Genomic DNA, 23,411 nt, shown 5'->3' on the forward strand with positions numbered 1-23,411 from the left:
CCGTCCCCGGAAGGGGCGGGCCTTCCGCCGCGGCGTGACGTCATCGGCGGGCGCCGTCGCTGCGGGCCCGGACGCGGCCCCGGGACTCGGGAGCGCCGGGGAGGGAGAGGCCGGAGCCGGGGCTTGGAGGGGCGGGAGACTCGGCAGCGCCCGGCGCCCCCCGCGGGCGTCCCTGCGCGGCCATGGCGGAGCCCGAGCTGCTGCTGGACTCCAACATCCGCCTCTGGGTGGTCCTGCCCATCGTCTTCATCACCTTCTTCGTGGGCATGATCCGCCACTACGTGTCCATCCTGCTGCAGAGCGACAAGAAGCTCACCCAGGAGCAGGTGTCGGACAGGTGAGGGGCCCGAGTGGGGGAGGGGAGCGGCGGAGCCCCGGGCCCGGCGGCCGCCCCCGCCAGCGCCGTCCGCGGTTTTTGCCGTCACTTTGGCCTTCGTTCCCCACTCAGGCCTTGGTCAGGTCGGGCCGGAGTTGTCGCGGAGGAGCGGGATTCGAAAGGCCGGCGGTGGGGCCGCGGGAGCTCCGGGGAAAGGGCCCAGACGTGGGGCCGGAGACCCGGCTTCGTGCGTTTGCGCCGCGGTGCCTTCATGGCCCCGGGGAAGGGGGGCGAGGGAGCCTGGAGCCTGCCTTCTCGGAGAATCCAGGGCGTGCGAAACCAGGGTGATGCTGTGCCTGCAAACACTCAACGGACACCTGTTAAATTTCATTTATTTGTCTCTTTTTTGTGTGTGTGAGGCAACGGGGTGAAGCGGCTTGCCCAAGGCCACACGGCTAGGTCATCATGAAGTGTCTGAGGCCGGATTTGAACCCAGGTCCTCCCGACTCCAGGGCCGGGGCTCTATCCACTATGCCACCTAGCCACCCCGAAATTTCACTTATTTGAAAAACTAAAGTTTAAGTATTTGAAATCCATGATCTCAAGATGTTGCGGGGGGCGGCTAGGTGGCAGTGGATAGAGCCCCGGCCCTGGAGTCGGGTGTCCCTGAGTTCAAATCCGGCCTCACACACTTAATGATGACCTCGCTGTGTGGCCTTGGGCAAGCCGCTTCACCCCGTTGCCTTGCCAAAAAAATAAAAGTTGAAGAACAAACATTATAATAATTATTATATATATATATATATATATGCATACACATACAATTTATAGATACCAATACGTTTCATTTGTGTATCTATAATTTTACAGCATTTCCTGAAGGCAACAACCCCTCCTCATTCCTCTTTACTTCTCAATACCTTGCCCTTTTATTCCTTAATCATCTGCCCTTCCAAGAATATCTCCCTTACACATACCACTCCTTTTTGATCTTCATACCATTCTATCCCCTTATCCTGTTTCCTCACCCTCTAACTACCCTTTCTGTACTCTCCTTCTTTCTGAATTTAAAAGACTTTTATACCCTTCTATAAATAAATGTATGTATGTATGTTTTGTTTCCTCTATTAACCCATTCCCAATGAAAGTAAGTTTCCACAAACTATCTGCTCTCCTTCCCTCGTAAATTGCTCAGGATTAATTCTAACTCTCACATCTCATTTGTGTAAGATAATTTTTTTCAATCTTCCTACACCATCTTATTTTTTAGACTTCCATCCTCGTCATCTCTAACTTAATTTTTCCTTTTAACTTTCCAATTACTAACAATCTTGGACATAGGGTCTACATTTCTGCTTATTAGTAAACCATTTGTCCTTATTAAGTCCCTTGTAATTAGTCTTTTTATAACCTTATATAACCTCTTGGATCTTATATGTCAAATTTTCAGGTCTTTTTGCAACACAGTCTTGAAATTATGACAATTCATTGAATGTCATTTCTAACCCCCAGGTTTATTCTTAATTTTGCTGGGTAAGCTTTTGGATAAAACCTCAGTCCTTTGGCTCTTCCATATGTAGTGTTCTAAGGCCTTTTGTCTTTTAATATAACTGCTGCTAGTCTTGCATAATTCTTATTGTGACTCTGCTATATTTTTTTTCCCTTGTTACATTTTTTAAAAATTATTTTATTTTGTGAAGGCAATGGAGTTATTAAGTGACTTGCCCAAGGCCACACAACTAGGTCATCATTAAGTATCTGAAGTGGGATTTGAACTCAGTTCTTCCTGACTCCAGGGCCAGTGCCACCTAGCTGCCCCTGCTTGTTACTCTTAATATTTTCTCCTTAACCTGGGGCTTGGGAATTTGGTTACAATCTCCCTGTCAGTTTTCCTTCTAGGATCGCTTTCAGGTGTGCGTCAATGAATTTTTCTATTTCTACTTTCCCCTCTTTTGTTCAGGACAGTTTTCTTTAATTATTTCTTATATTATTATATCAAAATTCTTTTTTTGATCCTAGTTTTAAGGTAGTTTGGTTATTCTTATGTTTCCTCCTCTTGATCCATTCTTCAGATCAGTTGTTTTTTCTTATGAGGTGTTTCACATTCTGTTTTAGTTTTCTTTTTTTTTTTTAATATTCTGTTATTTTATTTCTTGATCTCTTAAAACTTCACTGACTTCTTTTGCCCAATTCTAATTTTCAAGGAGTCATTTTCTTCCTTAAGATTCTGGATCTCCTTTTCCAGTTAACTTTCTTTTGTTAATTTTGTTTCATGTTTTTCTTGGATTGTTCTTATTTATTTTAGTTTTTCCTCAATCACTCTTGTTTGATTTTTTTTTTGCAGGGCAAATAGGGTTAAGTGGCTTGCCCAAGGCCACACAGCTAGGTAATTATTAAGTGACAGGCCAGATTTGAACTCAGGTACTCCTGATTCCAGGGCCAGTCTATCCACTGTACCACCTAGCCCCTCTTATTTGATTTTTTTAAAGTCTTTTGAGTTCTTCTGTGAATTCTTTTTGAGCAGGTAGCCATTTGATGTTACTCTTTGGGGTAGGAGAGGCTTTTTTTGCTATAGTATCTTCTCTATTCCCATAGTAGCTGTATTTGGTTGGGTTCTTTCTCCATTGCTCATTTAAAAAAAAATTTAATTTAGTAGGTTGTTGTTATGTTCACTTCTAGTCCTGGATTGTGGGGGGTGGTGCCTCTGGCTTCCAGATATTTGTCCTGGGTCCAATCTCTGCACTTCTTTCCTCCTCCAAGCCACAGCTGGAGGCCTTCCCACACTCTGTACGGGAAATGATCTTAATCCCTGAAAACCCTCCAGTGGCTATAACCTTCAATTCTCCCCCCGGCCCAGAACCAAATGTCCACAGCCAGCAGCCTCACTGCACCACTTCTTTTGCCAAACTCCCCTCACTCTCCAGAAGGTGAGAATTCCTGTCGCAGAGGTAGAAGCTACCTTCCCTCTTGGCTGTTCCTAGGGCCAGCTAGTCTGGAGGTATTTACACTTCACTTGGTCTAAATTCACCCTGTGGTGCTTTTTTGACCTTGATTGTAGAGTAAATCTAGAGAGCTTGGAATTTTCTGATCTCTTCTGCCATCTTCCCAGAATCCTCTCCCTTGTAAATTGCATCATCCATAAGAAAGGGGTTTGATTAAATGATATCAAAGTTGAGTATAACTCTCACATTTTATGTCCCTGTGGTTTCTGGAGTGAACAAGTTGGGACCACTGCCTTATCTGCTTACATGCCATTGCCAGAAATAGCAGTTCCATTAGGAATATGATAGCTGCTCCAAGTGGTTGGGTGTCAGTTGAACTGATTTTGAAAGGGAGTTCTCTCTGAATTGTAACTATCTCTCAATAAATTAATATATTAATTATATTATGTATATAATAATGTAAGCAAGAAACTTGGCATTTCTTCACTTATAGAAATATTATAACCAGGATGTTTTTATTTTGTTTTCTTTCTTTTTTTGTTACATTTCCCATTATGACATTCTAACTTATTTTGATTCAGAGTGCCTTTTTAATGTGGGGGAAAGGAAATCTGCAGAAGTAGATAGCATTAAGAAATCCTTCCCATAGTTACCTTTAGGCCAAATGGGTATTATTGTCTCATTTCTGTTGACTCATCCCAGCTCCTGAGAGAATATCAAAATCCACCATATACTAATTCTCATGTATAGTTTTAGCCCACAAAAGCTCTTATGTGAAGAGTGTGAAAGGGTCAGGAAAAAGAAATCCAACGAGAATACAACAAACATTTATTAGATTTATTACATGCTAAGCACTCCTAGAAACTGGGGATTCACAGGCAAATAGTCCCAGCAAGAAGTAATGCTTGGACTGATAGGAGATCAAAGCTGTGTGACTTTTACAAGAAACTTTGTAGAGGGGTGGCTAGGTGGCATAGTGGATAAAGCACCCGCCTTGGAGTCAGAAGTACCTGGGTTCAAATCCAGTCTCAGACACTTAATAATTACCTAGCTGTGTGGCCTTGGGCAAGCCACTTAACCCCATTGCCTTGCAAAAACCTAAAAAAAAAAAAGAAAAGAAAAGAAACTTTGTAGAATCAACAAGACTTGGCAACTTTGGCTATGGGTGGTAAGGGAACAGGGAAAAATCAAAGATGATTGAAAGATTCTGAACCTGAGTGACCAGAAAAATATTCGTGCTCACAACACAAACAGGAAAGTTTGGAAAAGGGATAGATTTGAGGGGAGAAATAAGTCCAGAGGTTGTATTGGGAAAAAGTGGCATAAAGATTTGGTACCAGAAACTAGGAGTTCCATTTTTTTCATACATTTGGGATAATTAGTTTTAATTAGTTACATTCCTAAGAAGACACTTCTGTTTAGGATGTTATGAAAAAAAGATCTTGTGTCACTGAAATGTAATTAAGTTGGAGAGCAGTTAAGATCATATCTTGTTCTAAGTTTGGTTAAAAGTTTCAAAAAAATTGTGTAATTTTAAGAATGAGATGCATTGTACCCATAGCTCTAAGACATTGAGGGTTTATTTTTAGCCAGTATTGGAGAAGATTTTTACCTTCTCTTACTCTCTGTGCTGTAAAAAGAATACATTTTCAATTAATAGATTTTCAAGGCCTGTTTGAATTCCATGGCTTTTGAGTCCTTCAGATAGTAACTTATTTTAAATGTCCAGTTTAATTCTGGGGCTATCGATGACTTTATGGTAGACCATGGCAGACAGAAATTTCTTTACCTTTTGGGGACAAGATCAATTTCTGTCTATTCAGAATTTTTAATATGTATTTCTTATTTCTATGACTCCCTATGAGTTATGCAGTAATTTTTTTGCTTATTGATATTTTATTTTTCTTATTATATATTGTGAAAGTTTTTCAGTGTTCATCCACATACATATTTATGTTAACGTAATTTGCTTCCACTCCCCTATCCTACCCACCCTCCTCTCAGCCGTGAACATTGTACATGTCCATTTGTCTTTAGCATGTTTATTAATTAGTCATTTTCTGTTTGGGGAATTAGGTCTAAGAGAAAAGAAAGAAAACCATGGAATAGAAAGATAAAACATAAGAGAAATTTTAAAATAGTGTTCATTCAGATTCTGTAGTTTGTTGTTTTGTTTTGTGTTTTTTCTTCATCTGGATGTGCATAGCATTATCCATAGCAGGTTTCTAAGGTTTGTTCTAGCTCTTTGAACTTTTAAGAGTAGCTGCATCCATCAGAGTTGATCAGCTCACAGTGTTGTTGTTAATGTGTACAATGTTTTCTTGGTTCTATTCCCTTTGCTCAGCATCAGTTCATATAATTCTTTTCATGCTTCTCTAGAGTTTGACCATTTATGGTTTCTTATAGAGCAATAGTACTCTATAATGTTCACATACCTTAACTTGTTCAGTCATTCCCAATTGATAAGCAACCCCTCAATTTCCAATTCTTTGCCACCACAAAAAGAGCTATTATGAATATTTGAAACATGTGGGACTTTTCCCATTTTTTATGATTTCTTCTGCTTATAGGCCTAGAATTTGAATTGCTGGGTCAAGGGGTATGATCAATTTTATTGCTCTTTGGGCATAGTTCCATATTGCTTTCCAGAATAAACAGTAATTCTGTAACCAATATTAATGGAACCATCAAATTTAGTGATAGGTTTGTTCTTACTGTTCTTAATTAATACTTTTACTAAATCATTTTTGAGAGTTATCTACATGTTCATCTTTATGTTCTGGTCCTGTGTTGGAGTCAAAATTTCTGTGGTTCAAATGCTAAATGACTCATTAAAATGAATTAAGAGGCTGGCAAGCCACTTTCCTAAAATGTTTATAGATGCAGAGCAAGGATCTTAGGATCATAAAATTAGATCTGAAAGATCCCCAAGAAGTTGTCTAGTCCAGTCCTATTGATAAAAGGGAGCTAGGTTGGATCTTAGGGGAAAAAAAAGACTTGGGGATTCATGGGAAGTCTCTGAGGGATGGACAAAGTGAGATTTTTTTTTTTCTGACTTGCATGGAAACAAATCACTCTTATCAGAGATTTCAGGCTATACATTCTATAGAACATCATGCTACTGAATTCATGGTTTGGTTGCTACTTAAATTACCATTAAACAAGAAATAAAGAAAATAGGCTCATCAACTTTTTTTAAAAATGGGAAAAAATAATTGATCCAGAAGGCAGGCTTTAACTTAAACAGGCCGGTAATTTAAAAGAAAAAAAAATGAAGAAAAGAGACATTTCAAATGAACAAATAATGAGAAAACTGCCTAAGGAGGATTTCTGTCTGCCCTGCATGTCTGCTGGGCAAAAAGGGGCAATCTTGAGCCAAAATCTTTCTAACATGATTAAACAAGAACAAAAAGAAAAAAGCTGGGAAATGGGTAGGACTTTTGCCAATTGTCTATGACCAGGGAAAAACAAATCTTATAAAGTATATTTGTACAGGAAAGGAAAAGGAGAAGACTTGGAAGAGAATAGTTTCCAGAGTATGCTTTGTTAAGGTTGTCATTGCTAGTATAAGTGGTTTATTAGATTAGGGTTGTGTTTCCAGAAAGATCATGTAACCTTCTGAGTTTGGGCCATTTTGTACCTGACCATACTTGGTGAAAAGAAAAATCCTTTCTCCCTTCCATACACAAGTTTAAGTGTTTGTTATTGCCAAAGAAAGGGCACTGTCACTGAAACAAATGTGAATAATCTGGGCCTTCAGACCCAGGAGGCAGCATTGTCTACAACAGAAATCTACACACGTTACCAATGATGAGGAAAATGATAGATTTAGAAATGCAGTCTTACTGATTTTTTTACTCATGGAAATTCTACATCCTCTAGAATTATTATTAGGAAATCTATACTGTATATATCTAGAAAATGACAGTTATTATGATGAAAAAGTCATAGGACATGTATTCCACCAAATTTGGTCATAATTGAGGTCCCTGGTTATCAGGAACATTTTATTTGTTACAGTGTGTACTGATAAATTTGAAAGACCTGATTTTAGGAGATGGGGGGAAGAGGAGGGCTATTGTGTGACCATTCAGCAATCATTCCGGCATTACTGTTCAGAATCTTGACCCACATGCTGGATGCCAAGATTAATGAATTAAGCATAAGAGATGCTTATCAGATACTTTTTCCCTCTTTTCCCCCATAACCACCACCTCTATCACCTATTTCTATCCCAATTTATTTTAGCTTCCAAGCTAAATTGGACACTGGCTCTAGATTGTAGGACAAAAAAAATTTATTTGGAAATTAATCTGAATTAGGCCATGTGAATAGTGTTCTACATATTTAAACTAAGAGGAAAAGCAGAAGCTTCAACGCTTCAAATAAGGATCTGTTTTTAGCTGGAAATATTTTGACCTTCATGTTAGTAGGTTTTGAACCTTTATTTTGTAACTAGCATTGTTGAAGATACAAAAAAACTAGAAAGGGAGGGAAGAGATAACTATCTGGCAAGGGCACCCAACTCACAGATGTGAAGTAATTAGAGAGCAATTAAATGCTAAACTGCCTTGTACTGATTAGAAGTGCAGTAAGAGTTCAGAGAAGGGAAAGATTGGTTTGAGCCAGGGTAACCTCAAAAACTTGACATAGAAGTATGAGGAGCCTAGAATGCTGGGAGCAAGAATAACATTTGGACTGACAGACTAGGAACCTAAGATTCCAGGCAGTGAGAAGTAGCCAAGCCAAGGAAGGCACTGAGACAAAACAAGTACAGCCAGTACAGGAGACAGGAACAGCAGCCAGCGGCAGAGTGCGGTCTGTTTTGTGGAAGGGCGGAAGCTGAGCAGAGAGTTTGAGCCTGATACTGGAGGGGGGCCGCTGGGGTGAGGTGGGGTGGGGGCAGGGGAGGGGCTCGGAGAATCTTTTGTGGGCAGCATCTGGTGAGTGAGAAAGGAAAGGAAAGATGACTCCAAAAGCTCTTTCAGAGAAAGAAATAACCAAACTTTGATGATGGCTTGGGAGGCTGGCCCAGCGATGGTAGAAACAGCATATGTAGAGATTCCAGGCAAAAGAAGTACAGCAGGCTAAAACTAGAGGCAGCTTCAGGTTTTTATCTTTGACATTTGTAAAGCACTTCACATACCTTATCTCATTTGGACTTCAAACTCGTGAAATAGGTGCTTTGGTCCCTATTTTACAAAGGAAGAAGCTCCAACTCTTGGGGTTTAAGAGACTTTTTATCTGTGATTACATAGTACAGCAGGCATGTTAGAGGCTTGGCATGGGCCTGCTTTTCCCAGCTCCAGGCTGATCCTCTGTCTCCTTTGCCCTGCACCAATATAACAAAAGGATACCTGAAAGAATAGTTATGAAGTACTTCATTACCACAAGAAAAGCAAGGCAGTTCCAGCTCTCCAGGAGCTCACATTTTAATAGAGGAAGATTCAGCTGCAAGTTAGATGGAAATGCCTCTTGGTCTTTAGGGATAGAGCAGAAAAGCAGGTGGTGATGATTCATTTTAAAATGTCACATCCATTAATAAAACCAATAGGTTTCTGGCTGCTGAACCACTTCTCAATGCCAAGGACTTTGGAGGTGAGAACTTTGTAGCTGGGTTTGTTGAGGAGGCAGCAGCTTGCAGCACCAGCAGACACAGATGCCAGCTTGCTTCTTCCTGGACTCTAATTTGGGGAAGAGAGGTGTTGTTTCTGAGGCTTGCTGGCTCTTGTTGCCGACTGGCCTGAAAGCAGGTGATGGGGGGGGGGGGGGGTTCTGTTCCCTGTGGCCTTAGGCTTAAGGTCCTAGGCTATATTCTGTGGGGTTATGGTCAAGGTTGTGGTTTTGGTTGGCTCTGCCTGACACATGTGTGAATGACATTTTGCTCAATGTTATAGCATACAAAAAAATTAATGAGCTTCTGTATCTGTAAGGGGTGTTCAGTTTAGTTGAAACAACACACACAAAAGCAATTTAATGTTTGTAATATCAATACTTCAAAGATCTGGAGCATTTTGGATTTTATCAGTATGGATCTTCCATCTAATGCAAATCACAGGTTTTCTATAATTGTCTTGAGGAGTTCTAGAAGAAAGATTCCTCATTCTGGCCAGCCTCACATTCAGTCTCTAAACTTAAACATGTGATCCTTAATCTGGGCTGCTCTTAAAAGCCTTTCTCTTTGGTCAGACCTGCCAGAGTTTCAGCTTCACTGGCATAGCCTTTGAGAAGCCAAGATTGGCCATAATCAAAATGGCTGATACTAATAGAATTGTCTTTTTCATATTCTCCAAGACTAGAATTATATGTAATATATTATTTGTACTTTTGAGTCCTAGCAAAGGCTTCATGGAACAAGTATTGAAAATGAGTGAAACCATAGAGTTAGAGGATGAAAGGAGGTGGGGGGGGATAGGGAGAGTCAAGAAGGAATAATGAACTTAAGTCATCATAGAGATGGGAGCAATGGCTTTTGAAGGGACAGTAAAGGAGAACCTCTGGAGCCAAGGTTGGGGAACTAAGCAGTCTCCAGTCCTCCTGATACCAGGGCAGTGCTCTGTTCACTGCCACCTATCTGCCCTCAGTCTACAGGTAGGTTTTTTAATTTGTGTTTGCCAGAGTCTTGAGACTTTCATACTTTCATACATTCATTGGTTCTGAGTGGGTGTTAATTGAGATTTTATTTTCCCTTGACTATATTTTAGAAACTTTCAAACCCTAGTTAAAAATTAAATTGTTAAGGCTTATTCTTTTTGGTTGTTAACATCTTGAAGATGACTACTGTTCTTTGTACTATCACTCTTAGTATTTCTTCCTGAAGGACATTATATTGTCTCTGTAGATATACCCCTGAGATACTAAAGAAAACTATGTTCCTCTTAACTGGGAGAATGGGGGGCAGGGGGAATGGATCTTTTTGGAACTTCCATGTATGGTTTACCATAGTTGTATATCTTTGCAGCAAGAAAAGGCTCTTAAGTCTTGTAGGCATTTCTCCATAGGGTTGTTCAAAAAAATTTTCCCCCATGTTCTGAGTAGTGATCAACTGTTCTTTCTATTCAGGGGAAAAAAAATCTCTTTTTTCTCTTCCACTTAAAGGTATTAAAAACTTGGGGAAATGTTCTTGTCTTCCTTAGAAATCTTAATTTGTAATATAATAGCTTAGGAATGGGCTTTATCTGTAGTCTTCTCCAATATTTCATTCTAAATAATTTCATTGACTTGTTTTTTTTTTCCAGTCAAGTCTTAATTCGAAGTAGAGTCCTCAGAGAAAATGGAAAATATATCCCCAAACAGGTACTTAATCATTTTTTGTTGCCATCTCCCTGACTAGACTGCTTTGTAGTTAATGACTATAAGTATTTGAATGTTTTATGAAGGTCCTGTCTGGAGAGTCACTGGCTTCCAGAAAAGCTACTGAGCCCTCTGCTCCTGCTGCTTGCTGAGAGTAGCAGTTTTCTTAGGAAACTCATTTTAAAATGGGATTTCCTGGATAGAAGGTTGATTGCTAGTAATGTGAACATTCCAAGATCAGCATACTTTAAAAAAAAATTGTTACCATCATTTTATTTATTTATTGCTAATTCTTGTTTTTAACAACACCTTTATTTCCAAGTATATTATTCCCTATTCCCAATCCAGAAAGCTATATTTTATGATAAAAAAATTAAGAAAAACAAAAGGAACAGTTTAACAATATTAACTAACACATCAACTAAGTCTGATAGTATTATATCATATTCCTTACCCATAGTCCCTCACCTCTGAAAAAAAGAGGGAGGTCATTTAAAATAGACATTTTGGCAAAGAATTCACAAAATATGTAGCATATAATCATAACCATCATGAAAATAGCCTTTTTAGAACATATCTATATTCAGTAACTTTGTGTCTGAGTTTTGTTTTTTTAATGTTTTATATTTAGTCTTTCTTGACACGAAAATATTATTTCAACAACCCTGAGGATGGATTTTTCAAAAAAACAAAGAGGAAGGTAGTACCTCCATCTCCTATGACAGGTATTTTATTAGCTTTCTTCTATTTTAAATAATGGTGGGAGACAAGGAGTTTTAAAATTTTTAAAGAATCTCAAGAATTTCTTGTTGGGGGAGCAGCTAAGGTGGCACAGTGGATAGAGCACCGGCCCTGGAGTCAGGAATACCTGAGTTCAAATCTGACCTCAGACACTTAATAATTACCTAGCTGTGTGGCCTTGGGCAAGACACTTAACCCCATTTGCCTTGCAAAATCCTGGAAAAAAAAAGAATTTCTTGTTGGGAAAGACTGACCAACATTCATTCATTCATCCAGCATTTGTGTGGTAACAGGAAACTCAATTACCTATCTCAACTTGCCCCTTCATTCTTAGGCTGCTTTTTAATTGCTAGAAATTGTCTGATATATCTTTTCAATTTCTTAAATGTCTATTAAGTTTTGTTGCTCAAGGAATAAATTGTACAGAGATTTAAAGGAGATTAGAATATCTTATGTTGACTACTTTTTCTTTTATTGTATTCATTTATTGAGGGAAATATAACCACTTATTTATAAGTTATTTATAAGTTAGTTAATATTAAGTAGAAAACAATTAAAAATTTACTTGAAAAAAGATATCAATGTTGGTGTATTTGTTTAATTCTTAGATCCTACCATGCTCACAGACATGATGAAAGGAAATGTAACAAATGTACTTCCTATGATTCTTATTGGTGGATGGATCAACATGACTTTCTCAGGATTTGTCACAAGTAAGTGGTTATCCACCATAGGATGCTTTTCGAATTTATTCTGTTACCTCTTTTTAGTTCATTAGATTAAGAGCTGGAAAGGAACTTAGCCATCATCTAGTTCAACTCCCTCATTTCACAGAGAAGGAAACTGAGTTCCAGAGACGGGGAGTGATTTAACCAGTACCTGACAAGTAGTAAGTAGCATAGGTGCGAATTAGAATACAGAATTTTCTGACCATATAGCTTCTGTCCTTTTCACCATACCACCGATTTTCGTTATTCAGAAAAACATAAATCTTCCTAGGTCAAAGACCCTTGTAATCTGTATGTCGATAGATTTTAATGTTTTTCAAGACCATCTTTTTGAACTACAGTAATTTTATGAGTTCACTTTAATCTTAGGTCTAGGCCACTCCCTCATTTATGATATTAAATCCAGTTTAGCTTTAGTCTTTAGTCTTTGTGACTGTCTTCTCAACAGGGATTCAAACCAAATGAAATTATCTGTTTGGTTCAAAGAATGTTTTGATGTTCCAGACCAATAGAAAATATGTACGTTTGTTTCTGATTTAAACTAGTTTGCTATTAAAACAATTTTTTTAACCTATCCTCACTTCTTTTTTTTTAAGTTGTTCAGTTTTCAGATTCAACAGATTAGTTAAGTCTGTTTCAGTGTTTGATGCATAATTGAAATCCTAAGCCCTGCTGCCAAAGGGAATAATGAGTACCCTTGAGAGAACCTGGTTTAGCTGAATGACGTTTTAATGTCCTAGAAATAGATACAGAAAGCCTTTAAAAATTCATTTTCACAAGGAAACGTGTTGAAGATTTTTCACGTTTCCTCAAGGAGAAAGAAGATTGTGCATATTAACACTTAAATCTTTCTAAAAATATAATAGCAGAAAATAGTTGTGATGTTTTGATGAGCTTTTTTCTTTCTTCCTCACAGCCAAGGTCCCATTTCCTCTGACCCTTCGATTTAAACCCATGTTACAGCAAGGAATTGAATTGCTCACTTTAGATGCATCCTGGTAAGAACATTCTTCTACTAAACTCTGAATTTAATAAATAAAAGAGGAAAGGGATTCTGATTTTGGGAATTCACTGAAGCTGTCTTTTAGTGTTAAATCATCTAAAGCTCCCACGATGCCTTTTAAAAGACTTTATAATATAGATGAAAATCCTATTTCTTCTAGCAAGGTTCTTGAGGAATTATTGTGTCTATGAGATAAGGGGGCAGAGGAGGTATCAATGACCACCCTCAATGGCAGCACAATGAAGGAAGAGAAAGTATAGTGTTAGTCTTATGAAGAACAGTTGGTAGGGGAAACCCTTCTCTACCCCCTTACTGATAGCCTGATCTGCTACTATTATCACTCATTTCTTTGGCTTAAGAAGAAGCCTGTTAAAAATCAAATAACTACTTGCCTACAGTGAGTAACTGTAAGGCTACTGGTTTTTTTGTGTCATACCTGTCTTCTTTAATTTTGTTCAGTAATGAACATGTCCATAAAAGCTACCAGAATCTCAGCCCTTTCTTCTTTATTAGAAAAATTTCAATGGGGTCAGCTAGGTAGTGCAGTGGATAGAGCATTGGCCCTGAAGTCAGGAGGACTTGAGTTCAAATCCAGCCTCAGACACTTAATAATTGCCTAGCTGTGTGACCTCGGGCAAGTCACTTAATCCCATTTCCTTAAATAAAATTTTAAAAAAATTTCAATGAATATAGTTTTATCAGTCTGATTTACCTTGAGAATTGAGAACATAATTCCTTATATAATATCTTCAAGGTTGTATCTTGTTTTGCTAGGGTGAGTTCTGCATCCTGGTACTTCCTCAATGTGTTTGGACTCCGAAGCATTTATTCCTTGATTCTGGGCCAAGACAATGGTTAGTACTGCTTGTTCTCTAAATGAATACTCTTTGATTGCTCACCAAAATGAGAGGCATCCATATCTGGGCAAAAGAGTCATGTGCATTTTCTCATTTGACAACATAGCCAAACAACCCATCCTCTACACCATTTGTTCTTCAATCACTCCAGTAAAGCATAAGAGAGGCATTGCATTCAGTGTGGGGAGATAAGTTAAAGAATAAAATGACATTTTAAAGCAGACCAATAGAAGGATAAATATCTGAATAGTGCTGGGTAGTCTTTTAAGGAATATATACATTTTTAAATGTTATTTATTCTTATTTTTGTACAAATGATGTTTTTTATACATTACTAAAATATTCTTGTTTAAGAGTAAACATAATACCCCTCCCCCAAGGAAAATAAAGACCCACATGAGCAATAAAGAGAAAAATTAAAATTAGAATAAAAAATAATAATAATAATAATAATAATAAGTACAGCCAGGTGGTGCAGTGGTCAGAGCACCAGCCCTGGAGCCAGGAGCACCGGAGCCCAAATCTGGCCCCAGACACCCAACTATCACCCAACTATGTGACCCTGGGAAAGCCACTCCAACCCCATTGCCCTGCAAAAACAAAAACAAAAACAAACCAAATAAAATATAATAATAATAATAATAATAACAATAATAATAATAATAATAATAATAAATGTGCTTCAGTCTGTGTTCCAACACCTTCAGCTCTGTCATGGGTTAATCACATTCTTTATGATAAGTCCATCACAATTAAGGAATGTTTTGATAGATCCATTACTCCATATTGTGGAAAGTCCTTCCACTGATGCAGATCCTAGTCCATCCAGGCTCTTTCTGCTCAACACCCTGGAAGACTCCTTCCCCCTCCTTCAGGTTATGGATGTCTGATTTACCACTCCCATAGGTATCATTGTTGACACACTCTAGGCTATTTGTAACTGTGCATGTCTTCTCATTGCCCTTGGGTCACTTGTAATTTTGATTTTTTGGAGATCATGATATCTCAAGATCCGAAACCATGTTTATCATCTGGAGAATTGCAGAGCACATTTATGTTAATATTTATGTTAAGAAGATGACTTGGTGTTGGGGAGTGACTTGTGGAGAGCACTGCAGTTTCTGAAATGCAGTCTCACTTGTGGTAGCCCAACCCAGTGTCTCGCTAAAGCATCTGTCTAAAACCATATCCTTGCTTTTATCAGATTGTGTGTCATAATCTGATAAGCAATCTTCATCTCTTTGAGTTTCCCTCTGTGGATGGTTCTGATCAGAGAAGTCACTTTTTTTTTTTTTTTTTTGCAAGGCAGTGGGGTTAAGTGACTTGCCCACACAGCTAGGTAATTATTATGTGTCTAAGATTAGATTCGAACTCAGGACCTCCTGACTCGAGGACCAGTGCTCTATCCACTGCGCCACCTAGCTGCCCTTGAGGAAATCACATTTTGACTTTTGGTGTTTAATGTAGTCAGTCCACTTGTTCACAAGTGCAAGCAGTCCAAAACCTTCACTTCATTGGGGACCTTCCTTTGGACTCTACATATGTCATTCTTCATTATGGTGACAATTAGTTTCAGCAAACTTGTTTTCATCTTATCCTACATTAAATATTAACATAGGATTGTGTGAAACAAATCTGTGTGTGTGTATTTGTCAAGGAATCTTAAATGTAATCTTAAATGACAACCTTATCGGAAAAGAGCCTTTATGGTTACATTTTGTTCAGCAGGACCAGAAGCTTACAATTTCAATCAGATAGTAAATTTTATGAAATCTTAGATTTTTTTGCATTTGGCATTTGTATGAACAATGATCTGCTGTAGAGTCATCTACAGAAGCTTACCTTTTTTTTCTTCTGGTTTTCATCAAGAAGATCAAGACCATGGGGCAGCTAGGTGGCACAGTGAATAGAGCATCAGCCCTGGAGTCAGGAGTACCTGGGTTCAAATCCGGCCTCAGACACTTAATAATTACCTGGCCATGTGGCCTTGGGCAAGCCACTTAACCCCATTGCCTTGCAAAAAAAAAAAAAACTAAAAAAAAAAAAGGCCATTCTAATAAGATTTAATAGAAGAGAAAGGAGGCATGAGTCTGTAGTTACTAATGTCTTCTAAATTCATGATCTTTTGCATTCTCAAATTCTTCCTCAAGATCTTGAAAATCAGTACCTGTGTATCTCTTCCAATATGGGATTTCTTTTATATACTATTTACTTGGATCCCTTCAGTTTTCCCAGCTTCATTTTCTTGAGTTTCTTTTTTCTTCATATTATAGTTGTTCATACAATAGACCTACAGCAATTCAGTTGGTGTGACCACATACCTGGAAGTCTGTGGGAAATTGTGGAATAGCCAGGACCTTGTGTTTTTATAAGTCCAAATCAGGAAGTGCAGAAATAGCAGGATGTAGTTGGTAAAAGCTATCAAAGATGTACCTCACAGGTGCCTGTATCTCAAGAGTAAGGCAGCTAAGGAAAAAGGAAGAACAGAAAAGAGAAGCTAGAAAATGGGGGAGAGGGGCAGCTAGGTGGCCTAGTGGGATAGAGCACCTGTCCTAGAGTCAGGAGGACCTGACTTCAAGTCCAGCCTGAGACACTTAATAATTGCTTGAGTGACCTTGGGCAAATTACTTAGCTCTATTGCCTTAAATAAATTTAAAATAAAATTGAGAGGATCCAGGGGCACAGCAAACAGCCAACTTTGTCACTTCCTTGCTAAATTCAGTATCAAAGAGTATCCGTGACAGAACTTTACATTCATATTTCTATCCTCTTTTTGGGGGGTGAACAAGGCAATGGGGTTAAGGGACTTGTCCAAGGTCACACAACCAGGTAATAAGTATCTGAGGCTGGATTTGAACTCAGGTCCTCCTGATTCTAGGACTGGTGCTCTATCCTCTGCCACCTAGAGGCCATCTTTTCCTCTTTTTTTTGTTCTCCTTTGTGTGGTGAAGTGCGCTGAATAATTTTATAGTAAAAGGAACAAATAGTTTTACAAAGCTACTGGCAGAAACAATAGCTGCAGGAATGAGAGTAAAAATCAGAAAGAAAACCGTCATTAAAGAGTGTCTAATGAGGGTGCACAGGGTGAGGAGAGTGAGTTCCGGCTGGCAGGCCTGTTTCATTAGTCTAGAGTGGGGCCTTCTGTATCTGTGGTACTCACAAAGAGCATCAAAAGGAATATACCATTTATCTCATCTCTATTATCTAGACATCTGAAAGACAACTACCCGGGGAAGAAATAAGTCAGAAAGTGTATCTGTCCCTGGCCTTTCTTCTCATACTGGTTGAAAAGACACAAAAATCCCTGTGAGCTCACATTCCCTGGGCCTCTCTGGCAAAATCAGAGATGAAGAGCTGGTGTCTGTGGTGGGGAGGAGCACCTTACCCAAGATGGCAGCATGGATAGAGCTGGAGCAGACCCCTTCCTCCTCCAAAAGGAGAACCAGATGAAAGAGATTTTTAAATTAAAGCATAAGAGCCTTCTTAATCCTCCACCAACTAAATAAGGGAGAAGAGGAGACTGAGACAAGATGGTTAAAGTAGCACTCATTGTTTTTGATGCTCTTGGTCTGTGAACACTGTGAGAACTAGGCCTCCATTTTTCTTCCTACATAGGAAGCGTTCACTAAGATTGGAGGAAGCTGAAATAAAGTTTGGAATGTGCTCTTTGGGAGGCAGGTGACATTGATTAAAAAAAACAACCCAGAAAGAATGGAATTGGGGGGTGGTGATGAGGGAAAAACCTGCTTTAGACTTTTATTCAAAAGTTCATTTGGGGGTGGCTAAGTGGTACAGTGGACAGAGCACCAGCCCTGGAGTCAGGAGTACCTAAATTCAAATCTTGCCTCAGACATTTAATAATTACCTAGCTGTGTGGCCTTGGGCAAGCCACTTAACCCCACTGCCTTGTGAAAACCTTTAAAAAAAAAAAAAAGAGTTCATTGACAGTAAACCTACTATGAGCAATATCCATTGTTTTTGGAAAAGATAGACCACCTGTACCTGAGCAATTTGCTTTCTCGACAGTAAGGCAAGTTCAGGATTTATTTTGAGCTCTATACATTTGCAGCCCAGTATTCCATAGCTCTGACATGTATAGGACAGTATAGTGGATGTTCAGAATAATGACCCTGAGCCATCCAGAAAAAATTAAATCCCACTCTTTGTATGCTTTTTATTAAAGCAGAAAAATAAATGATCTATTTGGGGGAAAACGTTCTATTGATTACCTTTCACTTACTAAGAAAATATCATTCCCTAAACAATTCTAGTTTATTGAAGGAATAAATTCTATTTCTCCCAGTTGAGGAAGTAAGGACAGAGAGAGAATTTGTTCTGTTTGGGACATATTGAGTTAGGTTTCTGGTACAATATCTGACTGATGCAGCAGACAGTTAAAAATATGGGACTGGAGTTCAAGAGCAAGAATTATAGTTTGGGAGGTTATTTATATGGAGATGAAACTTGAGCCTATGGACATATAGGAAATGAGGGAGAATGTAGAAAACAAGAAAAGGAGATAAAATTTGCTTAGGGATCAGTCTATACATAAAAGCAGAATCACAGTGGGGAAAGACCTCAGACCAGGCAGTCTCAGGAAAATAGATGTAGAATTGAAACAGACCCCCTCCTCCAAAAGGCGAAATTGATGTAGGAGATTTTTAAATTAAAGCATATAAGGTGCAGTTATTTTCAAGACAATAAGAATATAATCAAAAGGTTTATATCAGAGAACACATATTAGATATCTCTTTTCTCCCAGTCAAGTCACCTTTTATCAGAAGACCTTTGATGTGAAGGAGCCTGACCCATTATAGTTCTCAGCAGCCCCAATTTTTAGGGAGTTTTCTCTCTTCTCTCTCTCTCTCTGCTGGCCAGTTCTTCAGATCTAGGTCAATGTTTTCCCCTTGTTCCCTCACCTGACCCCCTTTTCTCTCCATTTTCTTGCCTAATGCCTGACTCTCTTTCACACACCCAATCCTGTGACATCTGACTGGAGTTGGAATTCAGCCTGCAGCTATTCCTTTGCTGATTTTGTGCAGAACTTAACAAAGAATTGTTTGGGCTTCTCTTTTTAAAAATATTTATGTGATGGATAGAAGGAGATGCTGTTTGTGGCTCCTCAGGTTGTATTCTGATTTTTTAATGTTATTTCATTTTATTTTTTAATTTTATGCAAAGATAGTTTTCAGCATTCATCTTTTTGTAAAGTTTTTGAGTTATACATTTTTCTCCCTCCTCCCCATGACAGCGAGTAATCTGATATAGTTATATCTGTAAAATCTTGTTTAATATATTTCCATCTAATATTATTTTGTAAAGGCTTTTCTCCTGACAGGTTATAGGCACTGATGCTATGTATATAAGTTCCTATATTTAGTCAGATACACAAGGCTTCCTGCTAACTTAGGCAACTCTGCCTGCCCCTTCTCAGATCAGTGTGACAGCCCCTTCAGAGGAAGCTAATGCCCTTCAGAGGCATGAGGGAATTTAGAACCATCATTTTTGGAGATCAGTAAGGGGCAGTCGCGGGGGGGGGGGGGGCGATCCAAGAGATGGTTGTTCTTTGAGTAGCTAGGGGGAGGGGACCAGATGTAGGTCACAGGAGTTCAGAAAGTGGGTGTTTGACGAGATAGGAAGCTGTAAACTGAAGCCTCCAAATGTGAGGGCAGGGCTCAAGATGGAAAATAAAACTGAGTCAGAGACTGACGTCATTAGATTACTTCCACAAGGATATGAGCCTCATAATACATGGAGTGATGCTTAATGGAGGAGTTGCTGCGGAGGCTGGGATTGGGAGGAGGGAGAGGATCCTCCTCTTTCTGGACCCATGTGTTAGGGCAGGGGAGAAAGAACAACCCACATTGGGTAGGTCAGTCAGAAGTGAGGCATCTTCTGGAAGAGCCAGGCTTCCATGAGCTGTATGAAGGAAGAAATATGAGTCAAGATCTAAGTGAAGAGGAGTTTGTAAAGTTCCAGGGAGGAGGGTAGAGACTGTGTCCAGGAGCATGGCGGAACGTAGAGTGAGGGTCACGTGAGGTGAGGCCAGGGTGTTCAGCTCCACAAATGACAGCTGAATGCCATCAAGCAGAGGGGCAGGACCTTGGAGCTCGTGACTAGCATCCACAGGCTTTTGTGAGCCTGAGGAGATCAGTTTCTACAGCTTCTCTCTTGAAACACCTGAGGTCAGGCTCTGATGGTGGCCACAGGACCAGATATCTGAGTCAGTAACTATCTAGGAGACAAGTGGGTCTTTAGGACCAACAGAACTAGCACTCAGTAAGCAGATTCTTGGCTCTACTAAGATCAAGGTGGGGTATGAAGCATCCTCAGACAAAATACCCTGTGTCCAGAGTATGCATTCAGCTCCCTAGCAGGCCAAGAGATACTGGGTCAGCATGGAGACTGGCACAAGTGTCGTATCATTGGGATTGGAGAGAGGGCTGAACATCAACTGACCTCTTGGTTCCTCTGGCATTCCATATCTATATATACATACATATAGAAATACACACATGAAAGCTGGTCCTTCATGTTGAGTTTACTTTTCTGGTAGCCTTTGAGGTGCTTATTCATAAATATACATCATCTAATGAGCTGGGAGTTCCTTCTGAGGTGATCCAAGGTAATTGTTGACAAGGCACCTAGGAAGCCCCAGAAAAGTGAAATGAGTGGGCTATCACTTTGGAACATTTCTTGTTTGTATACATTCTGTTGCAGCTGCAGACCAATCTCGAGTGATGCAGGAACAGATGACAGGAGCAGCAATGGCCATGCCTGCAGACACGAACAAAGCTTTTAAGGTAGCCATGAATTCCATTGGGAAGGGAAAAGATGTGTCTTTAAAATGGGTAGTGTTGTTCACAATGTCTACAATTTCTTTGCTTTTCAAAGAAACATGCTGTAAAACTTTCAACAAGTGAGATTATGGTATGTTTGTATGATTCTGAATATAGAATTTTCATTTAAATTTCTCTTCTTGCAGTAGAAACACCCATCTTTTTGTTCATTTTGTATTTTTATGACTAATTTTGATTCTAGTTACAAAATTAACCTGGTTAAGAATCAAATATTCTAATTGACTACATAAAATAAAATAAATTGGAGAGCTAAATTGTATGGGGGGGGATCAATTGTTTTTTTTTATAATGATTTGTATAGAAGGGCAAAGGAGGACACTGCTGTGTAATGAAGTTTATTAAACATCCTTTTGTAGCTTATGCTAAGATAACATTCACAAAGGCCTTAAGGGAGCTTCCATGCCATCTAAGTGAAAGGGTTTACCTTCCAAACACCACCATCCCCATCACTTCCACCACTTCTCCAATCTTCTCCTGTTCTCTTCCAAGTTTGGTATATTCTTTCTTCACAGACCGAGTGGGAAGCTTTGGAGCTGACTGATCATCAATGGGCATTGGATGATGTTGAAGAAGAGCTTATGGCCCAGGATCTCCACTTTGAAGGCATGTTCAAGAAGGAGCTACAGACATCCCTTTTCTGAAGGTGGTGCTTAAACCCAGACTGGCATCCCCTGCATGATGCTGGGGGCTCAGAGAAGTCATAAGATTTTTTTTTTTTGTTTGTGTTTGAAAAGCTAAGAATAAAGAGGAGTGTGGGCCAGACACCAATTAGGGCCTGGTCTTGTCTGAACTTGTCTCCCTTTTTATGTTTGAAGTCACAAGAAGCAAAGTCTTTCACATGTTCAAAAGAGAACTATTTTAAAAAATAATTTTATTTTACACTCTGGTAATATCAGTCAATGAGGCAGAAAGCCAGATAGTGAGAACATAAACAGATAACAAGTTTGAACCAGCCTTTTGCCAAAAAGGTGCCCCTTCTCAGTAAATAATATCAGGTGCAGCTGATCTTTTCTAGAGTCCAAAGAACTTGAAGTCTTCTTTCTTTCTTTCTTTTTTGCAAGGCAATAGGGTTAAGTGACTTGCCCAAGGCCACACAGCTAGGTAATTATTAATAAAGCGTCTGAGACCAGATTTGAATTCAGGTACTCCTGACTCCAGGGCCAGTGCTCTATCCACTGTGCTACCTAGCCCCCCCCCCCCCAAGTCTTTTCTTTCTATTCACCAACAATTAGAGCTCCTGTTTCATGGCATGGTCAGACATGCCAATGCTAGCAGTTAGCCCCATGTTTCCAGGGCAGACACGGGCTGGGCACTTTTGCCCAGGGTTGGGCAGCTATGGCTGGGGACCAAGTTTGCTGATATCTCCCCGCCCCCATCCTTCTGATCAGTAACTTGTGGAAGCCACGGCTCTGGAGCATGGAGTCCACCCCACTGGGACTCTGCGATCTAATTTTTTGGAAATTTGTAGTCTGTGCCCTCCTTATTAGGACTCGATCCAACCACTCCATTCCCTGGGGATTATAATAAATAGGCAATAACTCCTCGATTTAGTGTCCTGGGAAGCAGTGGATTTCATTTTATCCAGACTCATGTTCTGGACAGAGCAGCAGTCATTTTACTTGGTTAACTGTGGTAGAGGAAATCATTTGTGATGTTTTTACACTGGTAGAATTCTTCATGTGGCGAGAGCTAATCAAAAATCTACCATCTATCAATTAAACTGAACTCTTTTCTCTTTGATCTGTGAAATTATTCCCCAGCAAGCTTGTCCATGACTCCAATGCGTTTTAGCCTGGGCAGTGTTATCATTGCTAGTCTCGGGATACCGAGAGGCCTCAGAGCAAGAAAGTTAAGCTTTTAAAATCATCTCAGCCAAGCTGCTTGTGGGGCAGAGCTAGTGACCAGAACCAAGATGGAGCTTGGGGTGATCTGACCCTGGGAGAATCATTTTTTCACCATCCCAAGTCATTTCTTCTCTGGTTCCCTTCCGCTATGACCAGATAGGTGAGCTTGGGCCAGTCACTACCTCTGGGCCTGCTTGACAAGATTATTAATGGACAAACTTGAGGTCAGGAACACCTGGGTACAGATCATGATCCTAAAGCTTCTTGACTACCATGTTCATTGTGGACTCAAGTCCTCTCTCTGTCTCAGTTTCCCCATCTGTGAAATGTCATGCCATACTAACTACTTAATAGGATTATGGTGAGGCTCAATATAAATACCCCCAACCATTAAGGAGCTTACATTCTCCTAGGGGGAATACAGAATTTACACAGATATGTAAGACAACATAATTTAAATAAATCAGCAGTGGCTTCTCACAGATGAAAGCAGATTTGATCCTTAAAGCAAATGATAAATCTAAAGTCAATGAGTACATTCCAGGTCAAGTATGTGCAAAGACAGGAGTGGGAGATGGAGAGAGCAATACGTCCAGCTTTAAGCTAGACCAGACGATCTCTCAGTCCCTTGTAGCTCTAGAAATTTATCACAATAAATCAGTTAAACTCTGTTATAGCTGCAAAAATCTTAAGACCCATAAAACCATAAATGTAGAGCTGGAAAGGACTGTGAAGGTTGAAACCAACCACCTTATTTTTCAAATTTTTAAAATCTGAGGCACCTACAGATATTCAGTAACTTGCCCAGGGTCACACAGCCAGTAAGT

General features: G+C 39.6%; 1 protein-coding gene across 1 annotated transcript; it reads left to right on the top strand.

The window, feature by feature from the left end:
- Window positions 1–38: 38 nt before the first annotated feature.
- On the top strand, window positions 39–21,530 carry EMC3 (ER membrane protein complex subunit 3). Its single transcript, XM_074198598.1, has 8 exons — window positions 39–337; window positions 10,497–10,554; window positions 11,183–11,276; window positions 11,901–12,005; window positions 12,937–13,018; window positions 13,798–13,877; window positions 20,601–20,683; window positions 21,253–21,530. The coding sequence occupies exons 1-8, from the start codon at window positions 183–185 to the stop codon at window positions 21,379–21,381; spliced, it is 786 nt and encodes a 261-aa protein (XP_074054699.1). The 5' UTR covers window positions 39–182; the 3' UTR covers window positions 21,382–21,530.
- Window positions 21,531–23,411: the final 1,881 nt, after the last annotated feature.

The sequence above is a fragment of the Macrotis lagotis genome, chromosome 8 (genome assembly GCF_037893015.1).
Source record: "Macrotis lagotis isolate mMagLag1 chromosome 8, bilby.v1.9.chrom.fasta, whole genome shotgun sequence".
Taxonomy (NCBI): domain Eukaryota; kingdom Metazoa; phylum Chordata; class Mammalia; order Peramelemorphia; family Peramelidae; genus Macrotis; species Macrotis lagotis.